Raw genomic sequence first — 26,640 nt, 5'->3', positions numbered from 1 at the left:
GCCCTTCCTCCTCGCCGGCCGGCGCGGGTTTCTTCTTCGTACAGAAGAAGGACGGCTCCCTGCGTCCCTGTATCGACTATCGAGGTTTGAACGAAATTACGGTAAAGAATAAGTACCCTTTACCTTTAATGTCGTCTGCCTTTGAATTATTACAGGGAGCTCGGGTCTTTACTAAGCTAGACCTCCGCAACGCCTACCACCTAGTGCGCATTCGTGAAGGGGATGAGTGGAAGACGGCCTTTAATACACCATCGGGACATTACGAGTACTTGGTTCTTCCCTTTGGGCTGACCAATGCTCCTGCCGTCTTCCAGGGCCTCATTAACGTCGTGCTGGGCGACATGATCAATCGCTTTGTTTTTGTGTACCTGGATGACATTCTGATTTTTTCCCAATCTCTCCAGGAACACACCCGACATGTCAGAGGGGTCCTCCAACGCCTGTTGGAGAATCAAATGTTTGTCAAGGCGGAGAAGTGCGAATTCCACTCCGATACGGTTTCATTCCTTGGTCACGTAATCTCACCCCGAGGCATTGAACCGGACGACGCAAAGATCAAGGCTGTCGCCATGTGGGGCACACCCGACTCTCGTAAAGCACTGCAGCGGTTCCTGGGATTCGCCAACTTTTACAGGCGATTCATCCGGGGCTTTGGCCAAGTGGCCGCACCGCTCACTGCGCTGACCTCCACCAAGATCCCGTTCTCCTGGAACGCCCTTGCCCAGGTAGCCTTTGATAAACTCAAGTCCCGATTTGTCTCTGCACCTGTGCTCTGTCTTCCAGATCCCGATCGGCAGTTTATTGTCGAGGTCGACGCGTCTGATGTCGGTGTAGGAGCAGTCTTGTCCCAGCGTGCCGAGCATGATGGGAAGGTGCATCCCTGCGCCTACTTCTCCCATCGCCTCAGTCCTGCAGAACGGAACTATGATATCGGTAACAGAGAGCTGCTGGCGGTACGTCTGGCCTTGGGGGAATGGCGCCATTGGCTGGAAGGTACGACGCAGCCCTTCTTGGTCTGGACGGACCATAAGAATCTCGAGTATGTCCGTTCAGCCAAGCGGTTGAGCGCGCGGCAAGCCCGCTGGGCACTGTTCTTTGGCCGGTTTAATTTCACCCTGTCGTACCGGCCTGGGTCTAAGAACGTCAAGCCTGACGCCCTCTCTCGCCTGTTCGAGGACTCAGATCGGGTGAGTTCCGTCGACCCCATCCTCCCCGAGGAGAGGGTCGTCGGGTCCCTGGCCTGGGAAATCGAGAGGCGGGTAGAGGAGGCCGGTCGCAGGGTGCAAATGCCAGGGAAGTGTCCGGCGGGTCGTCTGTTTGTTCCCGTTTCACTGCATTCGGAGGTCCTCCAGTGGTGTCATTCATCCAGACTGGTCGGCCATCCAGGAATCAAGGGAACCCTGGCTTCCGTGAGTCAGCGGTTTTGGTGGCCATCGGCCTCCAACGATGTCAGACAGTTTGTGTTGGCTTGCCCTGTCTGTGCGCAAAGCAAGACCGCCCGTCATCCTCCCGCAGGTCTGCTCCGTCCCCACCTCTTCCCGGCCTTGGTCCCACATCGCCCTGGATTTTGTGACTGGCCTTCCCCTGTCGAGTGGACACACCGTAATTCTCACAGTGGTGGACCGCTTCTCCAAGGTGGCCCATTTCATCCCTCTTCCCAAGCTCCCGTCCGCCCGAGAGATGTCCCAACTGATGGTGGACCACGTCTTCCGCCTACATGGCATTCCGGTGGACGTCGTGTCCGATAGGGGTCCTCAGTTCATCTCACGGTTCTGGAAGGAATTCTGTCGTCAGATCGGGGCCTCAGCGAGTCTGTCGTCAGGTTATCACCCTCAGACCAATGGGCAATGTGAGCGAGCCAACCAGGAGCTGGGGCGTAGGCTCCGCTGTCTGACATCTAGTAATCCCGGTTCCTGGAGCCAACAGCTCTCTTGGGTGGAATACGCTCACAACTCCCTCCCCGTCTCAGCCACAGGTATGTCCCCGTTTGAGTGTTCTCTCGGATACCAACCTCCTCTGTTTCCTTCCCAGGAACTCGACGCTGCGGTTCCCTCAGCTCTGGCCTTTGTCCGGCGATGCCACCGAGTCTGGACGAAGGCCAGAGAGGTTTTGGCCCGAACCACGCTGAGAACCAAGGCAGCGGCGGATCGCCACCGGATTTCTCCTCCCGCCTACGTGTGTGGTCAACGGGTATGGCTCTCCACCAAGGACCTGCCTCTCCGGGTGCCTTCTCGTAAGCTGGCACCCAGGTTCATTGGGCCATTCCGGATCACCAAGGTGGTTAATCCAGTGGCCGTACGTCTCAAGCTTCCTCCCAACCTTGGTCGAGTCCACCCTGTATTCCATGTATCCAGGGTTAAACCGGTAGTCACCTCTCCTCTTAATCCAGCCAGTTCTCGGCCCACCCCCCCTCCCCCGCGGCTGGTGGATGGTGTTCCAGTCTATACTGTAAGAAGACTTCTGGACATCCGCCGCCGCGGCCGGGGCGTTCAGTATTTGGTGGACTGGGAGGGCTATGGCGCAGAAGAAAGGTCGTGGATTCCCTCGCGGGACGTGTTGGACCGGTCGCTGATCGTGGACTTCCACCGGAGACGAGGTGAGCCCTCCCCTTAAGCGCCTAGGGGCGCTGGTGGGGGGGGGTACTGTTACGGTTTGGTCGGGTCATCACCTGGCACGGGGATTGTTTTGTTTTTTGTCGAGCACATGGCTGTCACCGAGCTTCGGCCGGCCTCGTGCTTGTGTCTGCGTCATTTGCCCCACCCTCGTGTTTTCGTATGACTTCTCTTGCACTGGTGTTTTTCCACTCCGTGCTCACACGCCTGTTGGCTCTTCACTCGTTAGACTTCATCGTTCCCTTAATTACTCCACACCTGATTATGATCACCTCGTTACGTTCTCTTTATAATTCCCTCTGTGTTTGTTATCCAGTGTCTGTTCGTTGTGGATTTTTCTGCCCCAGACTGCCCCAGGTGTAGCTGCGGCTCGCCTGCTGATGTTAAGTTTTTTGGTTTAGTTTTCTTGTCTCAAGTATCTCAGTCTTAGTCTTGTCTAGTCGTGTCTTGTATCCAGTCTTTTTGCCTACCTTCCTTGTTCTCCACGCTCCTTCTTTTGGTCTGCCTCTTTCAGCAGCTTGCTTTGGTGCTCCGGTCAGTGATCACCAGTGGCGGACATCTTCTCTGGGAGGGATTCCCTTGCAACTTCTCCTGGCGCAGCATTTTCCCCAACCTGCCAGCGCGGTCTCGAGTCGGGTGAGGTCGCCAGGCGCTTCTGCCCATCTCTCAGCACCGGCGATCTATCCTCGACTCACCGTGCTGATATCTACCAACTCAGGAGTGGACTGCTTGTGACCTGTTTGTTCATTTTGCATTTTGTTTGTGTCTAATAAAGACTGCTTTCTCCCGCACTTGGGTTTTCTGTGGTTCTGTCATGACACCTTATTGTCACAGCAATATTATGTTAAGACATTACATTAGCACTATTATGTTATTGTTGCACACAGGCTAAATACTTTTCTGTGTATTCTTTTTGTTTTTAATATAGATTGCTTGATTATTTTAAGGGATTTGCAGTATCAAACATTTTCATTTTACTGTGAGATGGACAATTAAACATTTATTTGAACCTTAGTATTTATTAAGGCTTCAATGAGATGACTGACCCTGGTTAATGGCACAAAGACTATTCTAGTGGCGGTAGGGGTTGTCTCTTACTTATTCGGTTCCCCTTTGGTGGAATGAACTGAACTGCAGCATCCTTCACAAGTTTAAAAAAACAGCTCAAAACATACCTGTTCTGCATTTATTTGACAAACCAATAACTGTATGTCTGTCTGTCAAAAAAAAAAGTTAATTCTCTCCTTTGCTTACTCCAGCTTTAATCCTCCTAGTAGCATGGCGTCGTAAACTAACGGTATACTGTTTAGCGTGTTGACAAAATGTTTATTATACTCTCCTACTTGTAAGTCGCTTTGGATAAAAGCGTCTACCAAATGAATAAATGTTATTGTCTCTGGATGCGAAAGAAATTAGTGCAGATTTTATGCATTCTGTTGTAAAATCAGGCAGTTTTATTAAGTGTCATTCTTCCGCTTCTCTGTGTGTTGCAGAACACACCGCTATTTTATCATTCTGAGCTTCGTTGTCTTTCTCGTGGATCAGCATTGTCGCGGCTGTTACACGAAATTTAACACAAGTTTTTTTCTGCTGAGCATCATATAAGGAGAGCAACATGATGCAACAAGTCCGCGTTATTTTCGGGGCAACTTGTTTGACGAGCACCATCTACGGTGCGCGTTTCATTGATTTTAAACACGTACGATAGTTCTGTCAGAGTTTACAATGCAGAAGCGGTGTGCTGTCATTTGGCCGTCAAATTAGCGCTTAACAAATTTGAACAGATCAGAAACATATGAAAATGCACTTAATTTGCACGCAACTCCTTTCATGCGTACTTTTATCGGAAAGGAGACAGAGAATGCACTGATTCTAACCCTACCGGTTTTTATGATGCAGATGTAACGTTTCTTCCATTGCTTGCTTCCTCTGCCTGAATGGTTAAAATTGCAATGCGCGGGGAGATTCAATGAGTCCGCGCGCTTAAAGAGAACATTGGTTGTAATATTTCTGTACCCATGCTTTACATTTTTAACAAAAAGTTGCCTGTGAGTAAACAGTAATTAGCGGACCCCCCTATGCAGAGGCGGATTAACCATATGGGCAATTGGGCGAGTGTACTTATGTACTTATCGCAGTACTTATGTGATCGTTTAGTAAGAAGAATATACACATGTGCTTAAAAAGAGCGTTTGAATAGCTGTATAGCAGTTAAAATAGTAACAATAACGTTTCATGTTATTTTTATGAATAACCTTGCTATACATTGTAATCTGGTGAATGCCACTTTGGTGAATTAAAGTACCAATGTCCTGAAAATCTGTACATTGTTCCATTGTCCCCCTAATGTGAATACATACATGCAAACTATAGTGTGTGTGTGTCCCTGTACCCCCACTTTGTGGCACGCACAACATTTACACCTGTTAAAAAAATGTTCGTGATTTTTTTCACTACATCAAAACCTGAAACGTAACATTACAACAGAAAGCAGGTGCCCCTTAACTACATTAGGCCTAATTGTTAAAAATACTTAATGGAAAAAGAGTTGTTTTTTGTGTTCTATTCTACAAAAGTGTCATGTTAATGTGTAATTCTTGTAAAATAGTATATTGTAAATTGCTGAGTTTCATTCTTATAAAATCTTTTAATATATAAACGAGTGATAATTAATGAGTGGATTCTTGCGTGTGGGTAGGTGGGTTGATGGGGGGCACCTCTGGGGCTGTTGCCCAGGGGCACCATGAGGTCTTAATACGCCTCTGCCCCTATGGGCCGCGTACCCCCGGTTGAAGACCCCTGCTGTAGGGTGTTATGTTGGTTTTTCTTATTATTGTATATTTCATATCTCATGTCACTTTTCAAACCATGTTGCTTACCTGATCCGAATGTCTTAAGGTGCCCTCCAGAATGCTACCTTGGTAGCTACTTGCTACCAAGATAAATTCATCAAACTTTTGAACACTTTTTAACACTAAATGCACAAAGGTTGTTGTAAACTGACGGTGTCTCTGCCGGCCTTTCAGCTGGCGTTACAAGCCGGCCTCGCAGCCGGAGTTCCAGCCGATGTCACAGCCAGCTCCTCAGCCGGCATTTCAGCCGGTGTTCTGCCAATTTACGCATCCCTATCAAATTTACACCGGCGCCTTTGCAGGCATTACAGTTGGCAGTTTCCCCCTTTGCCATGGGACACATGATTCCCCCACCTATTGCCCCAGGGACCACTCCTGTCAAGGCCACTCATTCCCCATGTTCTCGAGCACCCCCTAGGACTAAGACTGCTTCCACTTGTCCTAGCTCCTCTGTACTTCCGCCCATGAACTCATGTTCCCCCTCTCGGGAAGTCTTTGCTTTTTGATGTTTATACTATCTCAGTTTCGTTATCCCCATTATGGGTGTTTTTGTTATTATATTAATAAAAGTCTTTGTGTCTGCAAACGCTGCCTGCAATTAGGTTCTCTCTACGTCAACCATGACAGTGAATACATTATAAAATTGACCAGAAACTAAAACCATTTGCAGAATCATATACCAGGTAAATTCTTCTCAGTCTTGTAACTGCTATAAATTATGTAAGGAATAATTGACGACGGGCCGTTCAATTATTCGAAAGTTAATACGTTGTGGTCGTTACAACTCAGGGCTGCGTTCAGCCCCGACAAAACGTTGCAAAACGTTTTTTAAACGGAAACGGTGGTGCGGTTGAACACCCTGTTGTAATGACGTAAGAGTTGAACTATGGAAGTTGAGAAGGCCATTCTTTGTGTTCTTTTTGAAGAATTTTCGGAGACTGATGAAATCGAAATAAATACGTGTTTAATACTGCAAAATACATCTCTTCTAACATCTTCAATTGTTCCGTATAAACGACTTTACTTGGATCCATTGTGAGAGCTGTCTCTTTAATACCGCGTGGGTTATATACATGTTGCTGCTGATTGGACCGACATTCTTGACACGCCCACCAAACAAGAGAAAACGCATCTCAAACCCTGTTGCACACCGTTGCAAACCGTTTCCAGGAAACGTGTCGTTCAACCCGGAAACCGTAGCAAAACGTTGCGCACCGGTTTGAGCTTGAACATGCCCCTGGTGTGCATTAACTTTCGAATAATTGAACGGACCGGAGTCAATTATTCTGCTTATACCACGGTTACCACACCACATGACATTGTTCAAATATTTCATTTAAGCGTTTGTCATGTTATCGTCTATCAGGTCTATCAAAATATATTTGTTATCAGTTACAAGCAGCTTGAAGAAGAAAACGAACCAGTAGGGTATCAGTGTTTATTAATGCATTTTGTTTTTCTATCAAAATTTTTATTTATTTGATTTCAGTATATGTATTTCTTGTTTTTGAAACGCTTTGTTTATTGAAATGAAACTGCACAAGTTTCCATTAACAGTAAAGTTTGACATTCAAGAGTATGGTGCTGTGTGAGTTGGTGTCCTGTGTAGGCTACACTATAACCCAGTGGTTCTCAACTCTGGCCCGCAACATCCATTTTCCAGCTGAGTTTAGCCCCAGCGCTGATGAAACACACCTGAACAAGCTAATCAGCGTCTTTAGGAACAGATGCATTCAACTAATGCGAACTCGGCACTCGGCTAAACTTTTACCCTGAGAAGTAAAAACCTCACTAGTAACACTGCCCCCCGGGGGACTGTAACTCAACTGACGCCAGTGTCAACTTAAAGTATGTTTATGCATTAACACATAATCATCAGCAAGCCCTGCAGCCTCAGTTGCTGTCTGCGCTTTTTGCTCACTGATATAAACTGCAACACGATTTGGAACCTAATTTTTTAATTGTTACAGTACAATTAAGTTGCATGTAACAAGGTCAATGTCAGTAGTCAGGAATGAAGAGTACGAAGGTGGCTAGACTACTGGTCTTTATTTAACACAAAATAGTCACCTAAAGGGGTGGTGCAATGGTGTGTCATGCATTCTGACTTCTTTACAATGTTAAACGTGCTGTCTTCTCATGTTTAACATGGTCAACTTGTCAAAAAACGAGTTGGGCGTATTACGTAGTATTTCTGTGCTCGATACACTCCCCCAGCGATCGTACTGGTTTCGGAAAGTTGTTTTCGAACATATAAAACTGTTTCGTAACAATTTTTCTTAGTCCCTTATTGGACAATTCTCCCGGAAAAGCACGCGGCAGCAAGGAGAGCAGGAGAAGGAGCATGCGCAGACGTCACTTTCACTTGTGTGCAGGAGAGAGCGAGAGAGCATACGTTCACGAAGTTCAGGTGTTTGTTTGTTCACTGCATTTGGGTGATGAATGTTATATAAACGGTGGATATAACGCTGGATTTGGAGATCGTTTGAAACTGATATATGGAGCCGTCCCAGCACTAAAAGATGCCGGACATGAACCGCATGTGGTGAGTGAAACTGATGTCTGTGTTTTGTTGGCAATGGGTGCACACGTGCTTTAGTTCATCCTACCCCTCCCCCCCGTGGATCTTTAGTTTGATATACTGTGATTTTTTAGGAATTAAAGGTGTGCTGAACTGGCCGTTTTTATTATTGTATACTGTTGTCTGAGTTAAACTTATGACGTTTGCATGGTTTTTACATTTGAAAACATCAAAATCAGTAAGTAATAGGCTATTTTCTACCCTGGTTTTGAGGCCATCCGGAGAAAAGCTCGGTTTTTAAGGGCGGGCCGCATTGAAGACTTGGAAATAAATGCCCACTGCTATGATTGGATAGCAGTTTGCGTAGTAAACTTAAGTTGGAGCCTTCTGTGAATTTGGTTAGACACGTAACAGACTTATTTCCTGGATGTGATGGCAAGTGTTACATCCCAAGAAAGCTTTGCGTATAGTTTGTATAGCCTATATGTCACGGACTGGCGTGGAAGAGAACCCAGATGCAGGCAACGGCAATGACGGGGTTAACGAAATAATACTTTATTTAAACAAAACACTGCACAAACAAAACACCCACGATGGGGATGACAAAACTAAGAATACAAACAAAAGACTTCCCACGTGGGGGCAAAACGTAAAACAAGAATAGCAAAACAAAACTAAAAACACGACCAAACGTCTAAACACACAGCAGGGTAACTAAGGCAAAAAACACAAAACTCACAGTTCAGGGACAGGGCAAGAAACAGGCTTACGGGCAACAACATGCGAACATGAACAAGGTACACGTACACCTACATACACAATGCAAGAGCACAGGACAATGAAACAAGAGGGCATTAAATAGGGCAAGACAAACGAGGGGTAATGACACAGGGCAGGTGAGAAACATTAGACACGGCAGGGAAGCAATACATGAAACAAGAGGGGCGGGACCAATGACAAGACACGAGAAAACACATGAGCTGTCAAAACAAACAACTCATGGCTTTCTCACATAGAACCTAAGGGCTCCGCCCCGATCCTGCCACATGACTAGAAATACAGAACCAAGAATGCAGGACCGTGACACTATAGTTGTATGGTGTTTAATGATATATGACCGTACCTGTCAGCTTTTGAGACTCGTGATCGCGAACCGGACAGGAGATCACTGCGATCACGGGTCTCAAATGTTACGAGAGTTTCCATGATAAATGAACAAACGGGAGACTCCCGGGCCAAAACGACAGTGTTGGCAGATACGGATATGACCCAGCACACAAAATAATAACAAAACACTTCAACACAGCCTCCATTATTTGCAAACGGTGGATAAAACCTTGAAAAATGATATATGAGCCCGCCAAATCACAGACATGGCCGATTCGCACGGGACTAATATCACAGACAACCTCTGCAATTATTACAAATAAAGAACTAGATGTCCCCAGGTAATACTAATCACGTGCGAATAGGACTATCAGGGCATACCAAGCGATCTCTAACAAAGCAATAGTGACGCATAGTACAAAAATGTTGTACTCACATAAAATTGCTGCGCCATTTCTATTGGATCCAATATTGACGTTACATCACTGCTTTTTTATTTTAGTCTCTCCACAAATCCAGCGTCGATCTGTGGCTTGTTCACAAAGGAATCCGCGGTAATGTTTTACCCACGTGAGCTGGAACGTCTTTAAAAGTAAACTTCAACCACGCATTACTAATGTCGGAATCCGAAGGATGGTTAAGCAACGACTGTGTTCTTTCACAACCAGGAACTGACTGCAAAATATTGTGCGATCTTTAACTACATATTTATTGCTTGCTCGCTCTATTTGGTCCACACAACTTGCGTTACTTCAGTACTGTCATGCGTGAACCAGTGTGCGGGGCTAGAGAAGTAGTCGTTGATATTTTTCTGTGGAGGCGGTGTTCAACCTATAGATAGGTGCATTCCAGGACCTGGCGTTGCTGGGCCTGGTGTCAACAGTTGTGATTTCAGTAACAAGGGCGTTTTCAGTTCTGACACTTACAGGATGTTCACTTGAATATGATTCCCTCTTATATAACAAAAGCTCGGGTTAAAATTGAGGTCTTAATTCATTGCCCCTTTAACATATTCACAATCTGCTAACACACAAAGACATCAAGAATCTGCATATGAAACTCAACAATGGTGACCATCAACAAAAGAAAGCTTCATGCTGCAATGCATGCTGGCTATCTACATTGTACAAAACTCATTCATGACTCCCAGCATGCATTGCAGTTGATCTGTTTATCTGAATTATTTTGATGATTGTCACCATTGTTGAGGGTTGTATGATTACAGTAGTGTTGATTTCAGTGTGTGTGTCAGTGAAATATGTTTGTTTATTTTCCCTCAATACTTCTGCATTGACTACCACTCAGACCAGTCATCAATTGATCAATAATGTTTAAAACTAATACATTTTATTACAGCATGACAATTTCCATGAGAACAACCTCAACTTTTGTACAAGCATCTCTGTCTTTCTCGGTGCACAAGTGTTTTTAAAAATTATATTACACGACCCAAACGAATTGATTTAACAAAAGTCAAGGATCAAGAGCCCAACTAAAGCAAACACTGATCACAATAATGGTGACTATTTTGGGTACAAAACAGATATTGATTTAAAGCAATTATCATTATTTTAATGTTTGCTATCTTACTGCATTCAAATCAATCAACTCAGTCTCATTTAATTTATTTCCATATGAAAACTGAAAGTTGTCTGATAAACTCCAGGTTTGAACCAGTTTTTACATTGTACAAAGGTCCCCTGTACGTCAACATCAGACGTTCAGAAAACATCATAAAGGGCCAATAAAGGGATGTCTTTTCAACATCGAAAGATGCAGAAAAGACGTCTTTTGGACATATCTTTGGTCAGGGGGAAGTCATAATTGTAATAAAATTACCTTAACAACACTTATGTTGTGTATGTGGTCTTTTTTACCCTCAACTAATAATATTTTTAAACTAATATCAGTCTAAGTCAATAAAACACATTGTACATGCCATGGTATATTTAATGCACTCTATGAGCTCGTGCCAGTTGTGCCATTATTGTTTCCAACAAACATTTAACATAGTCTTGAAGATTTCTATAGGTCTTGTCTCAGACCTCTTGTCCTAGGACTCGGACTCGACCCTCTCTGGACTCGGTCTTGACTTGAACTCAAACTACTCTGGACTCGGTCTTGACTCGAACTACTCTGGATTCAGTCTCGGAGCTCGTCTCGACTACAACACTGTGTTTGCAGTTAACCCACTCACTCACTGCTTGTCTCGCAACTCTCTCTCCCGCTGCAGACCTTGCTGAACCACGCCCCCCTCGCCACATACCCCCACTGCCCGACTCAGGCCGGGGAGCCGTCCGGCCTGCAGCCCCACCCATTTCTGGAGAGAAAGTCGGCCACAACCATCTGTGCACCCGGCCTGTGGACCACCTGGAACTTAAATGGCTGCAAAGCCAGATACCAACGAGTGATCCGCGTGTTGGGATCTTTCATGCGGTGGAGGCACTGCAGAGGGGCGTGGTCCAAACAGAGGGTGAATTCCCGTGGGACAGGACTGCACCCAACCCCTGGTCCGACGCGTCAGTCGCAACAGGAAGGGAAGAGAAACAGTGGGAGAAAGCCTGCTGACACAGCTCTGTCCACTGGACCGGATCTTGCGCCTCCTTTTAGTGAGATCAGTCAGCGGGCTGGTGAGCTCCGAATAATTAGGCACAAACCTTCTATAATATCCCGCCAGCCCCAGGAACGGTCTCACCTCCTTTTTGGTCTTAGGTCTCGGACACGTCGCAATGGCTGCCGTCTTTTCAATTTGGAGACGCAGCTGTCCATGACCCAAGTGGATGCCCAGATACCTGACCTGGGGCCAGAGCGAGCGATTGCGTTTTGGTATTCACTTCTGGCCCGAGATCTTCCTCTCCACTCACTACCATCGCCAGCATCACTGTGTCTGCCTCACTCCACTTTTTTCAGGAGATTGAGGTGGTAAATCTGACTTGCTCTGCTCCTATCTGTTCGTACTACTTCATAATCGAGATCTCTGACTCCGATAGTCCACTAGGACTAATGCAAACCAATGTGCTCTCGCTGATCGTTCGAATGGCCCGATGAGGTCCATACCAATTCGTTCGAAGGGGACCTGCACTAATGGAAGAGGGCGCAATGGCGCTTTTTGGGAGGCCGGTGGGTTTACCAGCTTACATTCGCGACAAGAGGCGCACCACCTGCGCACGTTCTCGTGAATGCCCGGCCAAAAGAATCGGGTCATTATACGATTAAGTGTAGTCGTTTGCCCTAAATGTCTGCCATGGGATTACAATGAGCCGCCTGGAACAGCATTTCCCGACAGCTCTGTGGCACTAACAACTGGGTTGTATCTTCCTTTGTTAGAGCATCTTGGGCTACTCGATACAACCGGTCTTTTACGATCGCAAAAGCGGCCGGTCAGGTTGGAGAGGCTGCCCGTCAATACAACGGACCTGCTCGAACGCATGTTTTAGCGACTCATCCTGCGTCTGTTCCAGGGGAAAGTCATCGCGCTCCGAGAGGATTAGCCTCTCGATCTCGCTCTGTTCTCCAGGTTCAGAACTCGGAGGCCCCGGTTTAGTCTCTCCCACCTGTAGGAGTGCCCCCTTTCCACGCTTTTTCTTACCCCAAGAGACATCCGCACATAGATGCCCCAATAATTCAGAAAAAGCCGGCCAATTAGTTCCAAAGATCAGCGGATGTCGGATGTGCGGATTAACCGCCACCTCTACTCTATGCTTTTGTCCCCTGAATTGTATTAGCGCGGACATTACAGGGTATTTCACCACGTCCCTGTGCACACACCGTACCTGAACCATGAGGCTTGTTTCCAATGCCAATGACTACGGTACCACACAAAACTTAACCAAATAGGGTGCGGCCCACTATCTCGATCCAAACTACCTATCTATACCAAACCCTTGTCTTCATGCGGTTACTGATGGTGGTTCCATTATGCCGAAGCCCGATGGCAAGGGAAAGCAACCAGAATCTGGCGACTTCCCTAAATCCATGGTAGTGCCCCCAAGACAACTGCACTCTCCACTTTCAACACAACACTACACAAACAAACAGGCAAAACCCATAGGGGTAACGCCACTTAAGACTGTCAGGGAAGGAACCATTTCATCAATAACTGTTAAAATATTTACTTACCCAGACTTACACACTAGTCGGTCAAAAATAACGTCCCCAAAAACAAACACCGCGCAAACTTTTTCACTGACCTGCTTCCGCACTAGGCAGCGTGGTACTATAATTAGTGAGTGAACAGACGTACGAGGCCCCATTTGTCACAGCCTGGCTCAGGGTTGTGACAAAATAAAAGAAAGGATGCAGCATTTTGGCCAAAATTATAATACATTTATTTTATAGACAAAAATAGTCCAACACAAAAACCGGTGCGGAAGGTGGGAGCTCCCGGTGAAGAGGACGACATTCCTTTTATTAGGGGAGAAGACGCCGGGCCCAGGTGTCCTCAATCTCCACTATGGACTGCAGCACCGCCCCCTAAAACACACAAACAAACCAACACCGAGGGCAGGTATGCAGACTGTCACACCCACCATAGTGGTTGTTGGTATGTCTTGCATGTTTGCACTTTTATCCAATCACACAAATGAGTGATTTACGCCAATAATGTGATATGGCTGGTGGGTAATCAACACAGATTGTGGAGAACATTAACACACTATGGCAAATTCTGAGATTATAAATGACCCTTTCAAAAGCAAGCGAAGCTAAACAGCCAGTTAACGTAGCTGGCAAAATTAACTTGCACACTTGCAAAATTATAAATACATACATACACACACATATTTCTTTCTTTATTTATACTATTTCAGTGAGCCCTGATAAATGCAATTTCTACTATTTATAAAGCATTTCTTCATAAAAAAAATTGTTTTCTCCATACTTTACCCACTCTGTAACACAAAGATAGAGCGAACAATCGATTCTCGAGGCATCGATAGCAACCTATTCAGCACCACCGCCATGGACAGCACCTGCTAACGTCACACTTAAGAAGGTTTATCTTAAGTAACCTCCAAAGGTATAGTTCGGAGAACACACATAGAAAAGGTATACCTGTAATTAAGATGTACATTTAGAGTCTTTGTAGCACGCTAAGAGACAACGTTATCGGGAAACGCAGCCCTGGCCTTTACTGTTTAATGTTTTAATGACTTTGCAAGGCAGCATGAAAGGTCTTAAAAAACATTTACGAATTATAGTACTATAGAATGGCTTGTGCATCAGTGCATTGTTGTGTTGAGTTATGTTGCAAGCTGGGTTTTGTGGGCCGCTCCTGCCGAAGAAGTCCACAGCCACTTTTTACTCCCACTCCGCCCCTGATCGCAAGATATGTTAATGGTATTGTGACAACCTTAAAGCCGAAGTATGGTCCGTCCATCTGTCCATGTTCGCGCGCCGTCCGCATGATGCAATTTTCGTCATCAGAAGGGTCCGCGGTCGTCCGCACACCCTGTCTGCGTGCAGCCCATTTTTTGAGACCGTGCGAAAAAAGTGCACTAGTCCACTAGGGGTCAATACACACACAGAAAGTGTACAGTGTGGAGTTGTCGAAGAAGAATGATACAAAACCAACACGCTGAAACCAAGAACAGTAAGCTAAGAAGCTTGTTGTTCTTGTTGTCTTGCTGTTTGCTCGGATTGTTTGCAATGGTGAAAACACTTCCTCAATCATTAATTTGCAGTGGGTCTGTGAATGACGTGACTCAGCACTGCCCTCTGACGGTCTGGTAGAGCACGCATACTCATTTGTATTGCGCATGTGTTGAACTTGGACGTCCGCGCCTAGTCCGTGATGAGTGTGTGCAGGAAGCTGTGCTGACGCATTTGTGCGCGAGACGGACACGGACGCGGAAAGTCAAGTATGCCCTGGCCTTTAGGTTGGAGCAGTTCCTCTTTACGTTATTATATTGTCTGTAAAAAGAATGTGTGGGTGGTGGAGATGTTTGTTCTTACAACAGTCACTTAGAATATTAATGGTCATCAATGGTGACGTTTAAACTGGAAAGTTTAAATAGTGATCATCAGTGAAATGTCATTGAAAAATCTCCATTTACAAAGCCTTTACTCGGATTACATTTGTGGAATCACCTGTTTTAAAACCAAGAAACCTCGAGCTGTGGCGAGGAAGAAAGAAAGAGAAAGTTACAGATCCGCTCTGATGAAAATAACGTTACCAAATAACTGCCATTTTTTTAAGAGATCGCGATTCCGGGATGCAGCTTTAAAGACACTTCTGATCTGCTTTGCTGCTGTGTACATGAAAGTAGTTTAGATATTGCTTTCGTGACCTTGAAGTAGTCCTTTAAGTATTACTTTTATTGTGGAACCTTAGCATTTTAGATACCTGCTTATAGAAACACTATTACAACACATGAACATTTTGTTGATGATTTTGTTTAATAACAACATACAACTTAAAAAGCAGAAATCCAGTGGTCCTTTGATCTAGTTAGGCAGGGGTGGAACAAAGCTCATATGAAGCTCATATGGCCAGAGTTTGTTATGTATTTCTGTATGGAACTTATTCTTCTACTACATAGTTATTTAAAGTGCATGCACGCACCAGATCTGTAAAGAGAAACATATGAACATGTATTACAATCAAAAGTCCTTGCAATGTCAATATCCATAAATTTACCAAAATATAATTTATTCTTTTAATCTGATAAAAGGCTGTTTTTTTGCATTTTACTTTAAATTTGCATTCAAAGAAAGGAACTGAAACTAAAATCATTTATAGACTGTAGGTGTTTATATTATAGATACTATACCTGGTAAATTCTTGTCAGTCTTGTAATTGCTTTCAATTATGTCCACATAGTCTTTAGTCAGGAACTCCTTGTTGGATTTATTAATCTCTTGAAGACATTTAGTAGAATCAGAAAACATGAGGTTTCTACCACCAGGTGACTCAAATAGATGAGGTCCAATTTTAATCTGAAATAAATGGGAGAGAATTCACACAAGAATTACATGAGCTGTTCACTACATGAGTTGCTATGGATACAGTACTTTTTATATGTTACATGATTCTTTAAAAAAAACTTTGGTCAAGCGTAGCGTTTATCAAATATTGTTGTAGAGTCTTGCTTTTTATTTATTTGATTGATGTCAGTGTCAAAAAAACTATAAAACTAACCAAAACACTGAAAAATAATCTATACAGAATAGCAGATGAATTTACCTGAGCATCTTTCAGGACGCGGACTACATCACTGAGACCATCTTCACGGGTCAAAACAGCATGAGCGGGCACAAGAGCCCAGTTACAAGTTTTAAATTGATCGATTTTTTTTGTTTCATTTGGTGACTCTGGACAAATCAATTCAAAATCTTTTGACTTTAGATTCTTAGCCCAGTTGGGTCCATTACCTAAGCAGATATAACAGTGAAGTAGGAAATCTTAGTTAAACTGGCCTATTAGGAATATTATATTCTAAAGGTGTGACTAAAGGAATTATATCCTCCATTAATAATCATAAAACACACTAACCATCTGTGTAACTTGGAACAATGCTGTGCTTGATAAACGCGACATCACCTCCTCCTTCTACAAGACACCTGCAAACAGGTGTGTATACAAACAACAGCAGAAAACACAAATTCATCAGCAAATGACTGCATTTCCATGTGTGCACTTTAAAAAACAGTTTTTTTGTTCAATTAAAAAAAGTTATCTAGTTGCCTTAAAATTTTAAGGTAATTTAACTTATAAATATTAGCTCACTGAATTTCTTGTTGAGTCGACTAAACTCGTTGAGTTTACTAATATGTTTAGGTTGCATTAACTCAAACCAAGGCAACTCATTTTTTTGTTGTTTTTAAGTTATTTTTTACAGTGTGTGTTATATACAGGTTAGTATTTTCTAGTACCTGAAGGCTCCATCATAGCCATAAAACATCTCATCAGTAGAGGCTTTGCACTTGCTCCACTGTCCTCCCACATCCTTCTCTTTGCCTTTACACAATTCACACATGTTTGAGTCAGGTTGAGCACCAGGAGCACAGCCTTTTTTGAAGAAATTGTCTGCAAAATTGAACATACAGAATAACTTGTTATTTAACAAAATCCTGTTCTTTCTGAAATTACATCCCATGGCATAAGGCCCATTTATTCCAACAAGACAAATCTTAATACCATGGTTTGCAGTAAAATTCTTTAAAATTGTGTGCTTCAAACTGTTTCAACAAAAAAATCCTGCAAGCAAAAAAACTTGAACTATATTTAAACGATTTGGAAACTGAAGCACAGAATGTGTCCCAACATCAGTACCCTTACGTGTATAAGGCTTGTATGTACAAGATCTGGATAAGCATTCAAAATACTTTTTACATTTCATGCAACATTATAGCCACAAAATATTTTTTGGCTGAATTGTTGTGCATATGATACTCACACAAGTCACACTCATTCTTCCTCATGCATAGTACACCTTTTGGGACATTCCAACCAGCGTTGCGGTTCAAGCCAGTGTGGCACGAGTTCCTATTTTTTAGATTATTCCAGGTTACACCTGAGCCCTTTTTCACCACAGCCACAACATAGTAGGATGTAGCGTCTGTGCACATCACAGAAATGAAGATTAAGAATTGACATATACACTGAAGTGCTTAGCAGTTCAATAGTATTTAGATGGATTAAAAATAGTTGTTATCAGTTAACAGTAACTAATTAATACTTACTGGCATCACCACTGTTACACTTATCTGAAAGGGTCAACAAAGTTAAGTTAAATTTAAATTTCATTACTAAACATTTTGACATCAGATATAAAGCTATCTGGTTATATGTGGTGGGATCAAAATGACACAAAAAGTGTTTGTTTTATTTATTCTTACCCTTTTCATACTGCTCAGCCATGGCTACAAATAGACCACAACTGTCAGCAGCATACACCTGCCCACCATCAGATGCAAAGGCATCCATTTCTCCACGCTTAAAAGAAAATCAGAAAAAAATCAGAATCAGAAAGTTTGTTAGACTAGGTGGGAACCACATAAGCAGTTAATGTACATTGTCAAATATATAGACTACTGTTTATGGCATACTGAGGTATTCATGAGGCATACTGATTTTTGGCAGCTATACAGTAAGGAAGTAGCCGTTTCAGTTGCAGTCTTGTTAAAGGAAAATGTGTATGACCACAGTGTTACCCATTTAAAATATCGCTGCTGTCCTGAAACCTTGTATCTCCATACTTCATTATTTTTTTGCCATAAATCATTATTATTAGTCTCCCTTTATGTTTGTCACTGGGTTTTGCAAATACGTATGTAACCAAAGAAAAGTAGTGTAAAAAAAAGTGTCAACTTTGACAACACCGTAATTTATCATTTCCAGTTCCTGAAAAACAGTGAATTTTCTGGTGGCCCTGAACCGCAAGGTGATTTTTTTTTACTGTGGGAGAAATAAAAACAGTGTCCTACAGTAGATCGTTCCTGAGCCTAAGTCCGAAGACTCTCTCTCTCTCTCTCTCTCTCTCTCTCTCTCTCTCTCTCTCTCTCTCTCTCTCTCTCTCTGATTATTTTCTCTCTCCTTGAAACTTTTTTCGTTCTTAAAAACATTTTTTGTTTTGCTCCTCAAACCTTTTTCACTCTTCAAAACTTTTTTCCGTCTTCAAAATATTTTTCCATTACTCTTTAAAAAAATGTCACTCTTCCGAACTTTTTTTGCTCTTTAAAACCTTTTTTCGCTCTTCAAAACTTTTTTTCGCTCTTCAAACATTTTCCTCTGAGAGCACATAACAATGCATCTGGCGCGTGCGGTGTGGCCGAGTTGTTGCAACTGCGCGTATCTGTGCCCGCTGCGTGGCTTTATACTCGTTCTATTTCTTGCAATTGTACTAACAAAACAAATATGTCGATAAATGTCATAGTAATCAGATGCAGAATTCTCTAAAAGCCACCTCCGTCACACAGTATAGGTTACATTACTCGTAATTTTGTGTTTAACCCTCCTAAATACTATGGTCTGAAATGTCTGGTATTGCTGAAAGTAAATGTAGGAGCCTCATAAAGTCCTCTGAACTTCATATAACCTTACTACGTCTTGATTCGCGTAATTGTTTTATTCAAGGTTTAAAGCGGTCAAGCAATACATTTCATGCATACTTATCAACACACTGGTGGCCGAAGCTGGTACCGCATGCTAAAGTTAGCTAGCCATCATTTTTTTCTTACTTGTGTTGCTCCCTGAGGAAAAAGGTTTTGAAGAGCGGAAAAAATTTGAAGAGCGAAAATTTAAAAAAAAACAGAGAGAGAGAGTCTTCGGACTTTGGCTCAGAATGGATCAAAGACATTTTTTATTTTTCTACTCTCAAAAGATTTTTTTTCACCTTGAGGCTCAGGGCTTTTGTAGAATCTGGACATCCGAGGTTTCGGAAGGACAGCAACGGTTTATAAATGCTTATAAAATGGTTTATAAAATGCCTGCTAAACAAAATCTAACTATACATATATATACTAAATATACCATACAGATTTAGTATCGTATCGGCGTTACGTCCACACGGATCAGGTGTTCTGCCAATTTATGCTACCCATAAATTTGTGCTACCCTTGTGTTGTGATTGGGTTGGGGGAGGGGTTATTTAGGTGTAAGAGTTGGGTTGGGGGAGGGGTTAGTTTTGGGAGCCTGAAACCACAATTTTTTGAAACCGTGTCCCAGAGGGGATAAATCTAAACCGCCACTGTTGCGTTTTCGTGTGTACAGCCGATCCGTATATTTTTGATGTCATCACCCCAGCGCGCAGAGTTTATGCACATGTTTAAAGTCTTCTTCTCCGTTTTTAGTGTATCTCTGTGGCAGAATTACAGCGCCACATACTGATTTGTTGTTTATACTACTGTACATCGTTTTGAGTTGGTTTAGTAGTAATGGGAATATCCACACCCATCTCCCGCAACACTCCCGTTTTGTTATTTCTCTTGAAGGGAACCGGTGTTGTATCAAAATCCTACTCCCCGTGAGATTACGACTAGTGATGGGTCGTTCTTGAACGATTCTTTAATGTGACTCGGGAAGAACGAGTCGTCTCGAGGAGTGATTCGTTCAGTCTTGCATGCGCATTGCGCAACATTCTATGGGTGCTGTACTGGAATTAGTAAATTAACTAATTTCTCTGTCCAAAGCTGTCACGTCATGTGACAAAAGAACGAACGACTCAAACCCGAAGACTCGAGAGGTGAATTAATCCGTTCTTTTTCCGGCTCTGACTGCATTGGTTTATTTTACGAAGCTGTCACGTGATGAACGAAAGAGTCAAACCCGAAGACTTGTCAGATAAGAGGTGTGGTGAGCTAATCATAGACTAAAGACCCAGGTAAACAATGAATTAATCTTTTCTGTTTCTTATAGCATTATAGTTTTGTATTGTTTGTAATGTGATCAACGTTTGCATAAGTAGTAGATGTGTTAGGAAAGTAACATGTAACATTTTAATTATATTTTGCTAAAATGAACGAAATGAACGATATGACTCGAAAAAAGATTCGTTCATTTTGCTGAACGAGACTCAAAGGTCCGAGTCAGTAAAATGATCCGAACTTCCCATCACTAGTTCCCCTACGAAGATTAGGGTTAGGCTTAGGTATGGGGGCGGGATTTAGAGATAGGGACCAATCACAAAGCAGCATCCTAAGTGAATGAACCAATCAGAAGTAGGGGAGTCGAATTTCGGTACAACACCGGAACGCGTTCGCGTGAACAGGAGGGTGGCTCCGTGGTTTGAGGCTTGAGCCACTGCCCATTTGTCCTCACAGGCTGAGGCACACTTTGGTAGGCGAAACTGAACGGCAGCCGAAGGAGAAGATTTACATCCCCTCTAAAAACGTTCTCTTTACACCGCTTAAGGTCCACATATTTCAATATGTTTCCATTTAACGCTCGCTCCTCACAGTCCGTGTCTGCTCACTGGTGACGACAGATCGTTCCATCCAGAGCTTTGACAGGTAGATGCAGTAAAGTCTAACGTTACATTACAGCTTGATCTGCAGAAGTAATATTTTCGTAGTTTTTAAAGAATGTCTTATTAGCCGTTGTTGTTACACTTTTTAATTCTGTTATGAAAAGAGTGTTGTGTTCTGCAGACAATTCTGAATAAAAAGAAGTAATATAGAGTTCATTTCTAATATTTCCCGTATTGTGACCATAAGCAATTCTTGTAAATAATAACTGCAATACACAAACAGTGGTTAATCCATCTATCCATGTAAATAAAAAAACTATTAAAAACATTCTGCTAACTAATAAACCAGTTAAAACCGAACTACGGGACATGTGAAGGGACAACTGCTCGTACTTTTTTAACCCGCGTTTAGAGGTATTTTTCATATTTCATGTCTGACATTGAGATCTCTGGCAAAATTTAAATTAAAATGATACCTTTCAGAGGTGCATTAAACAGTCTGTTTTATTGTTCTGAATAAATATATTTGATTTACATTTACGAATTTGACATGATCATGTTATGTTAGCTATAAAGTAATTAAAAGATTTTTAACAGAGGGGTTCCCTATTTGCCCTGCACAACACCACCGCAATCACGGGTCTCCCGGATTTTGGTATCCAAATGTTGACAGGTATGCCTTAAAGCGGCCCTAACACACGCGGTTTCTGCCAATCTCATATTAATCTTGAGTACCTATAGAGTAGTATTGCATACTTCGTATCTTCGAAGAGTATTTAGTTTGATATACACATTTATAAAAGATAGATACAGCTGTACGATTATTTCCAAGAGCATACGGCGCGTGCGGGGGGGAGGGGTAGGCTGAACTAAAGCATGTGTGCACCCATTGCCAACAAAACACAGACATCAGTTTCACTAACAGCATGCGGTTCATGTCAGGAATATTTTAGAGCTGGGACGGCTCCATATATCAGTTTCAAACAATCTACAAATCCAGCATTATATCCACCGTTTATATAACATTCATCACCCAAATGCAGTGAACAAACAAACACCTGAACTTCGCGAACGTATGCTCTCTCTCTCTCCTGCACACAAGTGAAAGTGACGTCTGCGCATGCTCCTTCTCCTGCTCTACTTGCTGCCGCGTGGGCGTGCCGCGTGCTTTTCCGGGAGAATTGTCCAATAAGGGACTAAGAAAAATTGTTACGAAACAGTTTTATATGTTCGAAAAAAACTTTCCGAAACCTGTACGATCGCTGGCGGAGTGTATCGAGCACAGAAATACTACGTAATAAGCCCAACTCGTTTTTTGACAAGTTGACCATGTTAAGCATGAGAAGACAGCACGTTTAACATTGTAAAGTCAGAATGCATGACACATCATTGCAGCACCCCTTTGAAAATAATCAATTATTTGATCTTCGTCATAGAGTTTTACAGAAACGATATGATCCATGCATAATCCAATACGATTTATTTGTTATTAAATGAACTCACATTTAGCCAGATTGCTCCATATAAGTCCTCTGTTCATGTGCGTTCGTAGCAGTAGCAGAGCATCAGTTGTCCACACTGTTCGGTAGCCTGACGTGAATCACGCATGCCCCCTATTATCAGCTCATCGGTTCTCAGTCGGATGTGTCCGAAACAGCTCTTGGTTCAGTGTACTGGTGATCTGATACCGGTTCTTGACTCGAGAACGAGAACCGCTCTAGCAGTGTTATGAACCCAAATGGTGCTGCAGATCGGTGTACATACAGTGATGAGGCAGTAATAAAGTCCTAAACAAATTAATAATGTGTTTTATAGTATCACACCTCTGATGTTTGATAAAATGTCTGACCTACTAAGCTTTTTATCCGCTTTAAAAATGACATGCACGCACACTGCGCAGTATCACGTGTCCGAAAGAAACAGCTCTGGGTTCAGTGTGTAGCCTACTGGTGATGTGAAAGCTGCAACCGTCGAGAACCAGAACCGCTCAGTATCAGCTGCTCGTTCTCATCAGTTCTGTCTTCACCCCACTTAAGTTCAGTACTGGAGTAACTAAGTAATACAATGGTTTAGAGTCAGAGGGACTGTCAGACACGCCAGAAAGTGAGTAATTGAAGTAATTTTGTGATTAAGTGCATAGTGGAGATGCGAACTGTTTAGAACGATTCAGTCCGATCTGGTCAACCGGTTCACTGAAAAGAATCGGTTCAAGAGATATCACCGGCCATGACTACGGTTTAGCGGTTTCGTGTGTACGCAGATATTTCTTGAGACCACGCCGTGAAAAGGAAAAATAAAACCGGATAGGGAAAGCTCTGGCTTCGTGTGGATGTGGCCCTATAGTTTTCTGTTGTACAGTCTTTTCTTAAATACGAGCCATTGTAAGGAACAAAGGTCAATTGACCTGACAATACCATGACTTTTGGGATGCATTCATCCACTGAAGATGCCATCAGACACTCGATGTCAGAAATCCCTAAACTGTCACACTTGTTTTTTTCTGCATGGCCAACATTACACCACTTAATATGCCGAGACAAAGCTTTGGCTGGCTCAGGGTCGCCTGAAGAAAACAAATTGTACATAAATTTCATGAAATACATCGTGGAGAAAATATTTAATGGATATTTTTGATTTCAGTGGCTTTATCACCTTTAAGCGCAAACATGATCTCATGATAATCTTTTTTCAAGAAGAGAAAAGAGTCTGTGATTTCTGGTAGCCTGATCAGTCCAGATGCAGAGTCTGAGAACATCAGATCTTTACCTCCCTCAGATGAGAAAAGATCTGAGGCCTGTTGAGCACACAACATAACAATAAACAACACCAAATCCTAAATTTAACTGATTCAATTCTTTGAAATGGCATACCGGAAGTTGACTAAGGAGTTTATAAATCCGTTCTGATAAATCAGGATCCTTGCGGCTGATGACAGCATGGGCAGGCTCTTTACCAAGGTGGCAGTTTTTGTAGTCATCAACACTTTTCCTGGTGCCGTCCAGGCACAACAGCTCATAATTCGGTTTCTCAGCCTCTTAAAGTTTCAAAAACAAATGAGCTTTTTACACACACAAAAAAAACGTAGAATCATATATACACTGAATCATTTACCTGTTGACAGTTTCTATGTCAATAATCTCGATTTCATTTACGCCTTTATGAAATACTCACCTGGGATTTTATTGTGACAAACAAAGGCAACCTCTCCACCATTCTTCAGGCACCTGGAGAGGAGTATGAGTTTATAATATTGTTGATTTTAAAATGGAGAGAGTCAGTGTAACTGTGATAATGTACTAGTTTGAATTTTACCGAATGGCTCCTTCACTGCCATGGTAGTTTTCATTGGGGGTGCAGGAGCAGTCACCCTTGCAGGCTTTACACAGATTCGGATAGCTGGCTTTTGATATTCCAGGAACACAACTGACTGAGAAGAACTCTGACACAGCTGCAGAAATAAAATCATGCAATATAATATATTCAGCCTTGTGTCCTGTTACTTTAGTGATACATCAACAAAACACCTCACACAGCCACTAACCACATTTATTCCTAATCTACAATTTATTTCTAAATAGGACAACATTAACCTTTTTCAAGTGATTTGTCATCAACACCTTCCCAAGTAATTATCTTCTTTGAGATCAGGCTGCCGATGGGAAGATTCCAGCCTCCAGACATTTTATAACAACTGTGACAGGACTTCTTCCCACTGAGATCATTGATAGTGAAGTCAGTGACTTTCTTTACCACAGCAACAGCATAACATGGTTCTTGTCCTGTTATAACGATAAAACAATACACATGCAAAACGTAATCATTTTGATATCAACGATGCATAGAGGTTTTGAATTCTATTTATCAAACTCTGTTGTAACTGAAAAAATAGTTTATTAAAATGTATACATTTGTATAATTGTGCAAACTCACAAAAAAACTGTACCTTTTTTATATTTATCTGCAATGATAGGATGGAGTTCATAGTTCTTGAGTCCACCTTTATGCACATTTTCTCCATCAACTGTTATGGCATCTGCAAAACCCTCCTGTCAAACACAAGTAATTTGATTATTAAAAAGATATTATGTGCTCTTTTAAGGCCAAAACTGGGCTTTTTTCAGGGTGTACCTTTTGTCTTTGTAGAACAGATAAAATGTTGTTTTACCTTGATGATTGTAATACAGTCAGTCACACTCGGCTGGAGATAACACCCAAGATCTGGTGCTTTGCCGGACAGTTTTTTGCATTTATTTAACTCGCTCTGCGACCTCACACACCATCTGATTTTTTGACCAGTGGCTAAAGGCAACGCCAAAACTGCAAAGAAAAAGACACATTAAACACAACAATTGAATCAATAAAACAGCAAAGTACATGGCTATGATATCAAACTTATTCTGAAAAGTACCGAGGCACCCCAAGAGTGTGGTGAGCAGGAGCTTCATACTGGGCCCAAACCTGGAATAAGCAGGCGGTAACAGAACAAACAACGCTTTTTATAGAAGGACTAGAAACTCTGTGGGTTGGGTCAGACAAACAGAACACTCATGATTGCTCATTTCTCAATATCTACGTGTGGAGGTTGTGAGCCAGTTCACATTTACAAAGAGAAGTCTTCTGTTATAGAAATGACCTATTGAAGTGCTTATAAATAAGGACTAGAGTACATTAATATACATTTTATTTATTAATAATGTTTTCTATTAAGTTATAATGCAGTTTATCTTTTTCTTATTCATTATACTTGTTCATAAAGGCTAATGCATTTACTTAATAATTTACTTTGCATTCATATTAATTATTGTAATTATTGAGGAAATAATGCTCACGCACCATTTAAATTATGTTAAATTATGTTCATTTAAGTATTTATTTTGCTTATTTAACCAATTTATGAAAGAGATGTATTAATAAAATCCATCAGATTTGCCTTGTTACAACAGCATGTAAAGTTTTGCACTTTGTAAAAATGATCTCTGTGAGGAGACTGATATGTAAGTGGGCTTGGAAATCATCTGATTGCACCATATTTAACTAGTGTCCTTTGTAAACATTACTCAATTCCAAAGCATAAAGTACCAACTCTTAACTACTACTTGATATGTAGAATGATATTTAAATTATATTTTTGAGAAATATATGCCCTCTCATGAGCACTGTATGCAGGTTCATTACCATGGCTTTAACTTTAAGAGTCAGTCAAAGTAGACTATCTACAAAAGTAAGGGGCGATTATGAGAAATATGCTATACAGTTGGACATGTTTGTTTCAAAACCTTAAAATTGAATTATTTAGATTTTGGCAAGTGATGCAAGTTTGTTTGAACAGATATAATCCATCCGATCTTCAAACCTACTTTTATTCAAGCTATATGAATTATAAATGTGTCAGTGCAGTTTCAGCAGAATGTAACATTATCTGTCTGAACTGTCCGTCTAGCACAATCTAAAGAACTCTGACCTCTGACAGACTGCTACCTGACAGGATAACAGACAAGCTTCTGGCAAACAATGCGTGATATATTTTCCAGGGATACTGGGCCACGATGTGAAGGGATCAGAGGTCATTTTTGCATGTTTATAAATATTTTCTATTCATATTTTAACATGAATTTGATAAAAAAAAACATTTAGCATTGTTC

At 42.2% G+C, this 26,640-nt stretch overlaps 1 protein-coding gene across 1 annotated transcript; it reads right to left on the bottom strand.

Annotated features, from left to right (window-relative positions):
- Positions 1 to 15,535: 15,535 nt before the first annotated feature.
- tfa (transferrin-a) lies at positions 15,536 to 25,443 on the bottom strand. The gene is made up of 17 exons (XM_057334055.1): positions 25,407 to 25,443; positions 25,164 to 25,315; positions 24,942 to 25,044; positions 24,589 to 24,777; positions 24,311 to 24,446; positions 24,170 to 24,222; positions 23,869 to 24,032; positions 23,651 to 23,792; positions 23,413 to 23,561; positions 17,931 to 18,027; positions 17,775 to 17,798; positions 17,489 to 17,650; positions 16,965 to 17,118; positions 16,585 to 16,652; positions 16,276 to 16,463; positions 15,863 to 16,028; positions 15,536 to 15,659 (listed from the first exon to the last, which is right to left on the bottom strand). The coding sequence occupies exons 1-17, from the start codon at positions 25,441 to 25,443 to the stop codon at positions 15,613 to 15,615; spliced, it is 2,031 nt and encodes a 676-aa protein (XP_057190038.1). The 3' UTR covers positions 15,536 to 15,612.
- Positions 25,444 to 26,640: the final 1,197 nt, after the last annotated feature.

This window comes from Triplophysa rosa, linkage group LG5 (genome assembly GCF_024868665.1).
Source record: "Triplophysa rosa linkage group LG5, Trosa_1v2, whole genome shotgun sequence".
NCBI classification, from domain to species: domain Eukaryota; kingdom Metazoa; phylum Chordata; class Actinopteri; order Cypriniformes; family Nemacheilidae; genus Triplophysa; species Triplophysa rosa.
Note: the sequence above shows the minus strand (reverse complement) of the source record. Positions and strands in the feature narration are given on the sequence as shown.